Source organism: Electrona antarctica (genome assembly GCF_951216825.1).
Source record: "Electrona antarctica genome assembly, chromosome: 12".
Lineage (NCBI taxonomy): Eukaryota > Metazoa > Chordata > Actinopteri > Myctophiformes > Myctophidae > Electrona > Electrona antarctica.
In genome coordinates, this window is record NC_136793.1 from 9,424,766 (window position 1) to 9,438,998 (window position 14,233).

The following is a 14,233-nucleotide window of genomic DNA, read 5'->3' on the forward strand; positions in this document are numbered from 1 at the left end:
TTGATTGCATACTATACAAAACTTTGTGAGCTTGGAGCGACCCGCGCGTCAAGCAGACGGACAAAGGGACACACGGACAGATCATCATCATCATCATTCGAGTGCCCTCAACATCTGCGACACAAGCTGCTTCCATTGGTCTCTGTTGCTCATTTCCACTCCACCACATTTGCTATCTTTATGATAGATCAACATTGGCCAGGTTCACCCTGGAAGGCCTGCTGAGACCCTAGTGTGTGACATGACATAATGTTTAAGCAGATGGCTGCTGAAACCACTCATTTGTGGAGAGAAAATATGAGATAACAGAATGTGGTTCACAAATATCCATCAATGCCTCCATAAATCTGAGCTTTAGTGGGATGGTCCCTCCGTGAAAGGTTCTGGACACGAATGAGGAGTCTTGTGTATGTTCCGTCAAGACGATCCCGAAACTCCTTATTCATTGTCCATGTTTCGGCACCATAAAGGATACTTTCCACACGCTTTGAAATGGACAGATATTTTGTGCATTTATTGTTTACTTTCATTATGTGCTAAAAGTGTGACTTTGAGACCTGTTTCACCATGCTTATATGTAAATCAATGGGGGCCATATAAAGGCCTATAATTGTTGGTTTTGTGTTTTGACGTTTTGGTTTGTTTGTTATATTAGTCTAATTGCTGTTGTTTTTTTGTCACATTTGATTCTTTATTGTTAAATGTATTATGTATTATTTATTTTTGAAAACGGTAAAAAAAACTTCAGGTAAGACGACTTATCCACCAAATTCCCTTCTTTTCCATCATTGCCAATTATCAAGGAACTAGGAAGATGCAATCCTGGGGAATTGCGAGTGTGCTTGCCTATGGGTACATCCAGACAGGAGCGTAAAGAAAGCGCCTAGACCAGGCGTCGCTTCCTGGCAGGGACGTGCAGAGTGTGTTAGACCAGGCGTCTCTTCCTGGCAGGGACGTGCAGAGTGTTAGACCAGGCGTCTCTTCCTGGCAGGGACGTGCAGAGTGTGTTAGAGCAGGCGTCTCTTCCTGGCAGGGACGTGCAGAGTGTTAGACCAGGCGTCTCTTCCTGGCAGGGACGTGCAGAGTGTGTTAGAGCAGGCGTCTCTTCCTGGCAGGGACGTGCAGAGTGTTAGACCAGGCGTCTCTTCCTGGCAGGGACGTGCAGAGTGTGTTAGAGCAGGGGTTCTCAACCTTTTTGGCCGGGGACCCCCGAAAATGCTTTGGCAATGTCTCGGGACCCCCGCCCCGCCCCCTCCTGACCCCCAATATAAATTGACTGCTACAATAACCTTAATAATAGAGACAATACACCATAAATAAATACTGAAACCATAATCATTAGGGAAGGTGTATGCATGTACTATGTGTACTATATGTAAACTCTTCATTTCCACTTTACAGCCATTCAGTTGGTAAAAAAGCCCCTGTGTTAGAGAGGCAGGGGCTGAAATCCCGTAAAAGAGGGCACTTTTGGACAAAAATAGCAAATAGCAGATCTACAAGCTCACAACGCATCGCAACGCATTGTGGGCTTGTAGATCTGCTATTTTGCGGTGCTTCTTTTCCATCCACCATCCAACAGAAATGACGCAAAACACAGCTTCTTCTGTCCACGCAAGGAAGTTCAAGTGTGCCCAGGCTGTATGAGAACCCAAAACGCTGCATGCGGTCTCCGAGGCTAGTAGGCTACCCAACGAGAAACCTACACAAGAAACTAGGGATGCATGATTAATTGGTAGCATAATCGGAATCGGGCCAGATCGGCCACAAAAATGCCATATCGGTAATTATCGGATCGGTCTCAAAATAATACAGATTATTTAATCGGTTTTCAAACTTTTCACCTGCAAATTGTTTTTTAAATGAAAAATGTAAAAAAAAAAAATCATCAATGAGTTCAATATAAATCAAAAGTGTCTAGTACCTCTAGTCTAGAACGAGACTGTGGCTCAGGAGGTAGAGCAGGTCGTCCAATGATCCATGGGTCAGTGGTTCGAATCCCGGCTCCTCCTGTCTACGTGTCGAAGTGTCCTTGGGCAAGACACTGAACCCCAAATTGCTCCCGATGTGCTGGTTGGTACCTTGCATGGCTTCTGCCGCAATCGGTGTATGAATGTGTGTGTGAATGTAATGCACTATGTAAAGCGCCTTGGATAAAGGCGTTATATAAATGCACCTTTTATTTATTTACCATTTAGAACAAAAGCCAAATCAAATATGATGTAAAATCTTAAGTAAAAATAAACTTTACATTTTTCTACATTTAATTTGTGTACTCATCTCATTCAGTAGTCATTGAGTTGTGAAAACAGACACTTGGAAAAGAGTAGGCCTATAGGCTATTTATAGAGGGTATGTGCATGCATAAAGTGAATGGAAAATCGAGTGGCAAAGTGAGTCGTTTAATGCAATCATATTTGACTTTTCTGTTTGGATGTATGGACTGTCAAGGCCAGAAAGTAGTTTTTGCCACTCAGTAGGCGTTCCCGCATAACTTACTGGTTTGATGATGATGTCACGCGCATACCCTCTATTGATTGATTGAATACTTTATTAACAGGCTTTGGGCCAAGCCCCTACTAGGCCTAGGATTGTTTTCATTGTGGTCCTCTGTATAATATCGGAATCGGTCAGAATCGGTATCGGCACATATGACCCTGCAAATAATCGGAGATCCGGATATCGGTCATCATTTCATAATCTTGCACCCCTACAAGAAACCAATAGCTTGCATACCTGTTCCTGTCAGGGTCTCAAACCCAGTGCTGTGTGGCCCAGTTTCCCCCGAAAGGTCACTGAGAACCAACCAAGGGCCCCTATATATCTGCCCCGGCCCCACCAGCCCAATGGCTAATTTAGCCCTGGGCACAGGACACCATACAAGTATAGCTATTTTACTAAGATCATCTCAGAATCCACAACACAACAGGTTGCTTGTTTTCATCCAAGATAGATGTTCCCAGAATCTACTGTTAAACCCTTGGCCCCTAACCTCGCCTCACCAGGCTTTCCACCTCGGAGGAAAACTTGGCCCCACAAAAATGGAACTCTTAAAGAGTGGCAGTGCCACATAGTGGAGTTTACAGAGAACTGCAGGCATAATTATTTGCCACTGGGCTATTGCTATTACGGTTTCCTGTTAGGGTTTTTGTAAACTAAACCCAAATGCAATGGTAACTCACTCAAAGATGAAGTGAAAAAAAAAAGAAGGCATTCCCCAGTCCATACAGCATACATACAGTGTACACACAACTCAGGGTGGCAGTCAGAGCTAACAGCAAGGGGGTTAAATTAACAGAGGATCCACCAAACACAAAAGTTCTGTTTTTCCGTATCCGCTCCAGACCGGATAGGCATGCTGGCAAAGCTAATCGATCACAGATTTGATTTAACATGGGAGTAACCAGAGCCTTGGATACATGGCTCTGGGAGTAACTAACGCAGGCGCAGTGCTTTTACCTTTACGACGGGATTCGATCATTAGATTTCTGACTGTGGGCAGAACAGAAGGAGTAACCGAGGGACTGTCTGTCTGTCGCTGCATTAAGCCTCCAGTAATAATACTATGTGTGACCTAACATGAGGCTGAGGCACCTCCTTTGATTTTAAACGAATACGTGTCGGGTCTATACTCCTGGACGCTGCGTTTCTTTGTGTTGTGTTGTATTGTTTGGAATTGGCTGGGGGGGGGGGGGGGGGGAGGACGGACGGCTCGGACTCGGGGAACACTCTACCAGTACCGTGGAGCCATTGGTCACATTACAGGCCGCAGATTGGGGGCTTGTTGCAGGGAGGAGACAGCTCACATCCACCGCCCTGCTGGCCCGCCTGTCCACCGGCCAGCCCGCCCGCCTGCCCGCCTGTGCCTGCTAGCGGTTAGCTGGCGATAGGATGCATCCAGCAGGCCACCGTACAGCAAGGCAAGCCCTTGGGTGATTTTTATTTGTACACTGCGACGGAGCTGAAGGGTGGATTTGGAGACAACGCCACACCTCTCAAGGTAACGTTGAGAGTCGTTTGCAAAATAAACAAATAATAACAGATCTACAAGCTATAACGCGAAGCAACGCCGGTGTCTAGCTCGTAGATCTGTTCGTTTTGGCAAAGCGAAACACAGGCTAAAGAGGCTACACATACATAACAGTTGCATGCATGGGCCAACATTATAGCTAACGCTAGCCATTTTAGCCCCCAAATCACATAACCTTATTATCGCACTGTTTGAGCCAATTAAGTTAAGCATAATGGCAAGCAAACACCTGCTTATGTTATGACAGCCAATATATGGTGCTGTTTACGACGAGCTATGTGCAGCCACGTTTAAACTTGAACGAAGGAAATAATTATGCAAAAGTATTCGTTATGTATGTGTCAGCAGGTGCCTCAAATAATAGTACATGTATGCTCCAGCAGGCCATGGATGGAGGGAGTCCGTCTGTCTGTCTGTCTGTCCAATTATTGTATGAGTCTCCTGCTGAACTATGACTAAGGTGATGAGTTCATGATGAGTGGGGAGTGGGGACATGTTACCCAACAGAGCAAGACAAACACCTGCAACTTGATATGAATGATAGTGTGTGTGTGTGTGTGTGTGTGTGTGTGTGTGTGTGACTGTCCCAAGCTAATGGTGTCATCCTTAGAGCTACACTTGCTTGTTAACTAACATGTGGAGCACTGGAGGCTGCTAAGCTTAAAGCACTTTTGTCTTTTTTTTAACAACCACCTGTCAGAAGTATTAGTTGGTGTGTTTTTTAATATGTAACACTGTGGGCGTTGTGTCTTGTGAATCAAGGATGGATGTGGGTCTGTGTGCTGGTGGAGATGGCACCAAAAGGAAAATGGATTTGGCGGGCGTCGCAGAAGCATCGATGGAAGTTGTACCTTTGGAAATGTACGATTCTGCCAGAGCAAAAATTGATGCCAACCTACGATGGCTGTTTGCCAAAGCCTACGGCATTGGTAAGTTGTCTCGTGCACACACACACACACACACACACACACACACACACACACCTACACCTATTTTTCCATACTGTAGATGTTTTCCCTGATGTCTTTAAAGATGGAGTGCCGTGATTTTAGTACTTTTTGCATCTGTCTATGGAGTTAACATTACTCTAATAGAATAGACCCCCTATTGTCTAATAGGTGTGGTTATAATATTCAAATATTTCTTCCCTGTGTATTTTTCGTTTCTTCCTGAAAGCCTAAGGACCAATCGAAATAACACCATTTTAACCCTAACCCCTCCCACATTATCATACAACAGCTGTGGGTGAGCCTTAAGTTCAGGTGGGTGGTGCTAAGGTGAAAACCAGGTATACTTAATTCACTGGTGGGTGTGGCCACATAAAAACACAACACTTTCTGTACACTTTTTTTCAATCATAATCATAGTACCCGATGGGGGGGGGAAATCACAGCACTCCATCTTTCAATGGAGGACACTGATGTAAACAAGTCTTAGTGCACTGCTTTTTCTGGGTTTATCCTCGTGGCATATATTGTTATTGACCTGTACTTTCGTTGAAACGTACCCATTCCACAAACCAAAAATACGATTTTCAACCAACCAATCAATCATGCGCAGTAGACACATCTTCAAAGAGTGGGGGTAAGGCAGATGTTTTGGTACTGTAGCTGCCAGCATTTTATCTGAACCTGTGTGTTTTGGGTGAAGTTATGCAGTAGTCTACATGTTCTCATGCTCTGTTGGACAGCATGCCACGCTTTCTCATCGTCTCAGTCTCAGCATTACTGATGGTCAGCAGAATGCGCTGAGCTTTCTTTAAGGGGGGGGGCATTGACAGCAAGGGCCCAACAGAAAGAAATATGTGTCTGTGTGCACTTGTGCCAATTCTAATTTCCCCCATGACACTTGGCAACTGAATTCTTCCCCACTGACTCACTGGATATCTCCCGTACGGATCCTGTGCAGTGGCCTTTGGCAGTCCAGCATGGTAGGACAGTAGCCGCAATTTGCAACACTACATTTTATTTTTGAGTGGTGCAAACCACTCCTACAACTGGCTTTGTTGTGCAGAAAAAATGAGAATGGTTGCTATGTTCACCCTGTTCACCCGGGTGTGATTTCATACAACTGGCTTTGTTTGTGCAGAAAAAATGAGCATGGTTGCTATGTTCACCCTGTTCACCCGGGTGTGATTTCATTACGTCAGACATGATTTCATTACGTCAGACAGGCCTTACACCACTCAGTTCACACGGGGGTGATTTTTTTTTTTAAATAATGGGATGAATCTAAAGTTGCAATACCCTCCATTGATAGCCCATTGATCCAAATCAAATTTCCGATCTGCTTGCAAACGACGTTAAACTCACCAATACTGCAGCTGTAGGGAAAGCTTGAATTATCCTCTTTCAATCTGCAGAGTGTTTGTTTCATAAAAATCACACCTGTGTGAACTGAGTGGTGTGAGGTCTTATATAGCCTGTCTGACGTAATGAAATCATGTCTGACGTAATGAAATCACACCCGGGTGAACAGGGTGAACATAGCAACCATGCTCATTTTTTCTGCACAGACTAACAAAGCCAGTTGTAGGAGTGGTTTACACCACTCAATAATGAAATCACACCCGGGTGAACAGGGTGAACATAGCAACCATGCTAATTTTTTCTGCACAGACTAACAAAGCCAGTTGTAGGAGTGGTTTACACCACTCAACAAAGTCAGTTGTAGGAGTGGTTTACACCACTCAACAAAGCCAGTTGTAGGAGTGGTTTACACCACTCAAAAATGCACCGTATGTTATGAGCTACTTTCTGCTAAGAAGTTCCGTGCCATGGTTGTATTTGTAAGCTTCGGCTAACGGCCTTCGTCAGTGTCAAGGCTGTTAGCCCAAACGTTGTCCTGATGTAGTAGAGAAATACACCTGTTGAAATGTGATTCTTGGTGTGTGCGACACCTCTACCTATTTCACTATGTTGATTTAACCTGGTAACGTACCATAAGTCAGAGCGTGGTGGTCACAAGAAAGAACTCTTAGATTCATCCCATTATAAAAAATCACACCCGTGTGAACTGAGTGGTGTAAGGTCTTATATAGTTTGATCAGCTATGTCAGTGTCGTCACACACTGGTATAGGTACAGGTACACAAACATACAGGTACACAAACATACAGACAAAGCTGGTTGTTGGAGTGGTTTACACCACTCAAAAATCTAGTGTTGCAAATTGCGACTAGGTAGGACAGGAGTACCCATAGCAAGCCGATGCCTGGTTGAGGATTAGGTTATTTATTTGAATGTCCTCTGGGTGTAAAAAACAAGTCAAAGCTGTAGAGCTATTCATTCACACTTCCTATCACAATGGCATCAGTGTTAGTATCTGGTGCCAGAGGCTAGACTTGCATGTCTTAACTTGTCTAGACCTGTAATGGCAGTTTTAAGTCATAGCAGGCTTAAGTGAATGATAATTGTCTCCACCAGGCCGATGGAAGGCATGGGGAGACCCGGGAGAGTATGTTTTGCCCTCCGTCCGTTTGTGTGTGTATAATTATGCGTCCGTCCGTGTACAGCTAATCTCCGGCACCGTTGGCCCGGTCGATGCTAACGACAATCCTGGATGCCAACGACAAACCTCTCTCCCCATAAGCGGCCAGTTATGAGGCAGATCTTTGCAAAATACATTTCTTTATATTACTTACATGGAACGCCCACCTGTCTGCTTCCCCATATTCCATCCCCATTGCCTAAGATGGCCTTCCAAAATTTGCAAGATTGGTCCGTTTTGAACAAATTGCCTCAAATCATGAACGCAGCGTGCATTTTTCATGCACATTCCTACTAGGCTGAGGAAGAAATGCCACCATGGTGACGCTATAACTGGCCCATTCGTGTTTTTACCTATAACTGCACCGATCTGTGTCAAACTTTGTATGCACACTCTCTAGAGATTCTTTGATATTACTCCTTCAGATTTTATCCAAAAATCCCGCACATGATCTCTATAGTCATGTGATCGGTTCTGTTTGATTTATCAGATTCCATCCTGATTGGATACGATTGGCTTCCAACGTTTCATGAACACAGCATCCAATTGCGGTGAAACTGTGCACGCATATTCCCACGAGGAAGAAATTACACTTGACATTTTGCCTATGATAGTGGAGAGTGAGACCTGTGCCCAGCGGGGCACCTTTTCTAGTTTCTTGTACAAAGTAGCTACAGTATATATTGGGCAAATAGCCAATATAATGTAGAGTGCCTATTTTCGGTGTGGGACATTGACAACGTATTTCTTTTGTTCCGGCGTGATGGTGCGTCTCTTGCCTGAAGCACAGAGTCGGGAGTTGTTCAACATTCGTGAACTAATGAGCGTAGGTACTAGGTAGTACCCTCACAAAAACATGGGGGGAAGGAACTGGTTGGAATAACGTGGAATAACGTGTTCCTTCCACGCGCTACGTCCAACCAGGGAAACTCCCTTCTGTCAGGTGAAAAGAAGCGACTTGCACTCCTCACTCATAGTTGTAGATCTGCTATAAAGAAGACTTGCACTCGTCACTCATAGTTGTAGATCTGCTATAAAAATGTGACCCAAAAGGTCAGGAATCCCGGGTTAAAAGGCTGTTCAGGTTAAAAAATTCAGGTCAAAGGAGAGCGCTCTCTCATTGGAGGTGTTTTGTTATTGAATGACAACAGTGGCATGATCACCATGATCATGCCACCATCATAGCTTCCATTGTTTATTGCTCAGTATTGACTCGCTCCAGGGTGGCTTTTCAGAGAGATTGGTCTTGGTGTTGGGTTAAGTTAGCGGACTCGGCACACTCTCACGTTGCACTGCTTTGCATGTTCCTTGCATGGCGTGTAGAAGTCTCTACATGTCACCTATCATTACCTCAGGCTCAGAGGCTCAACTCGGCTAACCTGTGTTGAATGCCGTTCCTCAGTTGTGACTCATTAGGCAGATTTCGTAAATGAGCCAAAATGACGATAGGTTCAATACTATTGAGGCCAGGGATGGGATGGGCCAGGGATCCTTTTTTTTATTCATTTTTGAAGCATTCGGTGCTGAGAAGCACTGAGACCTACAATACACAGCCCCGATGTTCATAGCAATGCTGCGGTCTTAATTGGCATTTTGGGCCGATGGCTGACTATGAAGGATGCTTGTTTTCATCTGACTGAGGAGTCTCTAAAAGAAACCCTGGCATAGAAGGCAAACCAAAGATGCAATATTGCTGGACTAAAATGATGCAATTCAGATGAAGCGACCGGGTGGGGATACTGAGGGATTACAGTAGAGCTGTGTGTGTGTGTGTGTGTGTGTGTGTGTGTGTGTGTGTGTGTGTGTGGGGGGGGGGGGGGGGGGGCACTGTTCTTGGGTGCAGCTGCAATTATTCTCCCCATGGGAGGTGAATATATTAAGCTTTTAGTGCATTTCACCCTGTGCCTCATGTGGTGTCCACAGTGGCAGTCCACAGTGACCAACGGTGCTGCAACCGTTCATTTCCTGCTTGGTTCATGAAATGCAACACTACGACATGCACCACGTTTCTTCCTCCATTACATTCATACAGCCGCCACATCCTATCGAGGCGGAAGGTTCAGTCGAGTCGAGTAGTCCAATGTTTGTGTGCGTGTGCGTGTGCGTGCCAAGTGGACAGGGCACAGCTGCTACCAAGCTGTGTGCCAGACGGACGGACAGACAGACGCAGTTTGGAGGAGTGGGCATATTGCTGCCTGGTCATGTCCTGTACATGCTCTGGAGGAGTGGGCATATTGCTGCCTGGTCATGTCCTGTACATGCTCTCCAGCCTGACGTGTGGATGGCTGGAGTCTGCGTCTCATCATTTCCCACAATAGAATGAATATGCAGTGTTGTTGCCTACTGTTACAGTATGCTAAAAGCCCTCCCCTTGCCCCACCCCTTTTCCATTACAGTTAGTAAATATTTCAGCCTGGCTGGTGGCGGCAGGAGGGAGGCGGGGCAGCTGCCACATGACATCAGTGTCTCTGTGGAGGCAAGTCGAACGTGAAGACCCAGCCGGGCTAGACGGCTTTTGTTTTCATGCACAATCGGGCCCTCTGTTGTTGTGACGGGACTCGAGTTGATCTACTCCACTCGCACAGCTCTCCACATTGACTCCACACTGCTGCTGTACAGTTACGCTGTTCCACAACAACTGGGTTTGTTGTAGATGTATGGCTGGCTGCCAGTTGACCATACTACACACGCAGTGTGACAGTAGCTCAGGAGTAGAATCGGAAGGTTCCATCTTCGATGCCTTCGATGCCTGGCTTGGTGTCAAAGTCAAAAGTTCAAATGTCAACGTTCCTCCCCGCATATGAGGAAGCGTCCGCGAATCCACGTTATGAGTCTGGCCCCGTCGGGCTAAATAATAATAATAATAATAAAATAATGGTGCATTTATATAGCGCCTTTATCCAAGGCGCTTTACATAGATTGTGCATTACATTCATACACCGATTGCGGCAGAAGCCATGCAAGGTACCAACCAGCACATCGGGAGCAATTTGGGGTTCAGTGTCTTGCCCAAGGACACTTCGACATGTAGCCGACCCATGGATCATTGGACGACCTGCTCTACCTCTTGACCCCTAACTGCTCCAGACTGGTCACACCAGGAAGCAATTTACGCTCATATTTTGATCGTACGGACATTTGCGACCATTCCCACGTTACGTGTGGAATTCCTCATTTGAACTTGGCCGTGACTTTGGTCGCACAGTCCGTTTATTTCCACGTCAGCTCGGGAGGGTGACGTACCAGTGATCAAGGCATGTGTATATTTATTTAGAGTGCTTCACAATTTACAATTTAGGCATTTAGCAGACGCTCTTAATCCAGAGCGATTTACAGTAAGCAAGAACACAAACACATGTGATACATGTGAAATTGTCATCATGAGGTGCCACATGTAATCCCAGGTAGTTTTCACATCTTATTGTGTTACCTTTTGGCTGCAGAGGGTTATTTGGCCATGCCTGCTTGCTTGCTTGTCTTCCTGTTTGTGCGGAAGGGAGAGTGCTGACGACTCTGGTTCCACTTATCCTATCGGAGAGCACACACACACGCACACACACACACAGGCACACATGTCACACACAGATTCAGTTGTGTGACAGCGCTGCACACTCTGTTCAAAACCAGAAGGCAGATAATGGTATTAACATCTTTTTGCTTTCAGTTTCATCTCGCCTTCTTCGGTCTTTGCATTCATTAACACATTTTCTAGGTTGACATTGATTTATCTTCATCTTTCCCCCCAGGGCCTTTCTTTATATGGTGGTATTCTCTTGTTCTGCAAGTGACTTTGTACGCAGAGCAACAGAATCCCTTTTTTAAATATAGGTCATTGTTTTGTTTTCACCTTAATACAGGCACACCTGCAGTATTGTTAAATGAGCTTCACACTGGCAGACCCTACTGTGCTGTCACCTGAGAAGGCTGTGCTCACTGGCAGACCCTACTGCGCTGTCACCTGAGAAGGCTGTGCTCACTCAGTCTAGCTGTAGCTGTTTCTATCTAACTGCGAGCCTCTTCGGCTCGCACAACCAAGACATGGCTTCAATGTTCAAACCATGTATGGCCATATTTACTCAAAGTAAACCGAAACCCGCGCAGAACAAATATTTTAGCATTAGAAAGCCGGCTGCCTTGCTTTTGACACCGTTGACACACGAGAAGTCATAATGCCGAGGGCTTAGGCGGGTTTCTGTATCACGATAGCCCTCTTTTCAGGAGGCGTAGCATGACAGGATGAAAGAGAGTGTATTTGTTGTTGTATGTTGACGTTGGCGTGGCGATAAGTGACCAGACAATTGACACTATTTGTGCTCATATTCAGAATATGTGCTCATTCTGAAATCTGAATATGTTTATTCAGCTCATAATAAGTGCTTGCCACTGAGCAGAGTGGCCAATTACATTACATTTTTGGGGTCCTTGACATTGTGGTACTTTGAGAACCACTGATATAGAATCATAGAAAGCTGTCATGATTTAGAAGACATTTTGTATAATCTGTTCTCAGGTCTCAATGGGTTAAACCTCTCAAAGTCTCTCTTGTAGCAAAAACATAAGAGTAATTAAAATAGAATTGCACAATCAACTATAGTGCTGCACGATTCTTCACTAAATGAGATTGCATAGGTGTCTGAATCTAGATCGCAATCTTTTTTTTTCGATTTAATTGTGCAGCACTAACTCTGATACCAGCTCGGTGGACTTGTGGTTAGAGTGTCCGCCCTGAGACTGGGAGGTCGGGGTTCGATCCCCGGCCGGGTCATACCAAAGACTCCAAGAATGGGACCCAGTGCCTCCCTGCTTGACACTCAGCATCAAGGGTTGGATTGGGGGTAAGTCCCTGCGACATACTAGAGTCATGTCCAGGGGGTGTACTTGTACATCAAGCTGCCTCACGCTACAGAAACAGGAGATAGGCTCCTGCCCTATGGGCCTCATGGCTCGGCAAGGCTACTTAACTCGGATACGCATCGCTGCAATGTGACGGCATTGAATACAGTTGAATGGAGTGTACTCGGGCGTGGTGGAATCAAGGCCAATGTGAATCATGGCCAGCGCCCAGCGGGGGACCGGGCAATCGTATTCGCCGGGGAACAGTGTGAATCAAACAAACTTGGTGTGTGTGAATCTGCCCTAACTCTCCCTTTGTGCCCCCCTCCCGTCCTGTCTGTCCTATAGACCACATCCCCGAGGACCTGCGTGACCCCTTCTACACGGACCAGTATGAGCAGGAGCACATCAAGCCGCCCGTGCTCCACCTGCTGCTGTCCTGCGAGCTCTACTGTCGCGTCTGTGCCCTCATCCTCGACACGGAGCAGGCGGCCTCGCTGCAGTCGCACATGTCCGTCATCCAGGCCCTGTCCAGGAAGGGCATCTACGTGGTGGAGAGCGACGACGCGCCCGTCACTGAGGGAGACCTGGCCTCCGTGCCCATCAAGATGGTGAGTGAGCGGCGGAGGGGGGGGGGGGGGGGGGGGGGGGATTGTAGGGGTGCGACAGTTGGTCGGACTACTCAATCCTTTGAGTACCCGGTATATTAAAGTTTCTTTATTTAATGGGGATTAATGGGGGGCACGGTGGCACAGTTGGTAGTGCTGTCGCCTCACAGCTAGAAGGTCCTGGGTTCGATTCCCGCTGGGGACGCTGTGGGTGCTGGCGGTGTGTTCTCTCCTCCGCGCCATCAGTGCCCATACCCGAGGCGGGTTTGGCGAAAGGGCCTTTCTGTGTGGAGTTTGCATGTTCTCCCCGTGTCCCCTAGGGTAGGTACCCTCAAAAAAATCAATCCTGGTCTCTAAACTCGGCCAGTGGCCAGCTGGGGCGCCTGATAGAGGGGAAAGGAACTGGTTGGAATAACGTGTTCCTTCCACGCGCTACGTCCAACCAGGGAAACTCCCCCGTCAGGTGGGAAAAAGCAGGTGTAAAGGAGCAACTTGGACACTCATGCATGAAGGAAGCATGAGTTCAAGTCCGTTGCTCTCCCCAGGTTGGCGGAGGGTGTGTAGAGAGCCCAGGATCACATTAGATAATTGACACGGGGGTGAATAATGGGTTACAAAATCGTGGGATAAAAAAATATTAGATAAAGTTTCTTTAATATTATTTTATTGGTAAAAAGGTCAATTGTCTTCCGTCTGTTAGAAAAGTACTGTATTTTACTGGTTCTGTTCAGATTTTTTGTCTCCCGTCCATCCACAAAATAATAGAAGATGCTCGATAGTGGGCTCGTTAGGACCCCGGCTCGATAAGCCTGATCCATAAGGTGATCGTTATCAATAAACATAAATTTTGGGCGGGAACCCCTTTTGGTGTTTTAAGGTTTTTTATTAAGCATAGTAGAGGGGTTTGGACAGGGAAAAATGCAGTACATGTGATATGTTATGCTTCTTTTTCTTTTATAAAACAAAACAAAACAAGACGAAAACAACCCCCCACCCTCCCACTTGGAACTTTGACACCTTCTCCTTTCACCTTGTAGGTTTTCCTTTTTTCTTTTCTTTTTTTTTTTCCTTTTTATAAAGTAAATAGTAGCAATAGCCAGCAAGGAGAAGTAGAAAAGAGAGAGAAATAGACAGAAGTGAATAGTGACTCCATGATGTTGTAGGAGAGAGTGGTTGAAAGAGATAAGGGGTACTGCTGTTTATTTTGGAAGTAGATAGGAAGAAAGAAAGAAAGTAGGAGAGGAAAGGAATGAAAGGGTTAAGAGGGGAATGAG

General features: G+C 45.9%; 1 protein-coding gene across 4 annotated transcripts in view; it reads left to right on the forward strand.

The window, feature by feature from the left end:
- The first annotated feature begins 3,410 nt into the window (after window positions 1–3,410).
- The window catches only part of camsap1b (calmodulin regulated spectrin-associated protein 1b), a 63,504-nt gene continuing 52,681 nt past the window's right edge, over window positions 3,411–14,233 (forward strand). For all 4 annotated transcript variants that reach the window (XM_079515486.1, XM_079515488.1, XM_079515489.1 and 1 more), the window contains exons 1-3: window positions 3,411–4,000; window positions 4,793–4,959; window positions 12,700–12,962. In XM_079515486.1, coding sequence (XP_079371612.1) covers window positions 4,794–4,959; window positions 12,700–12,962 — 429 coding nt within the window. In that variant the 5' untranslated portion in view covers window positions 3,411–4,000; window position 4,793. The remainder of the gene's footprint in view (window positions 4,001–4,792; window positions 4,960–12,699; window positions 12,963–14,233) is intronic.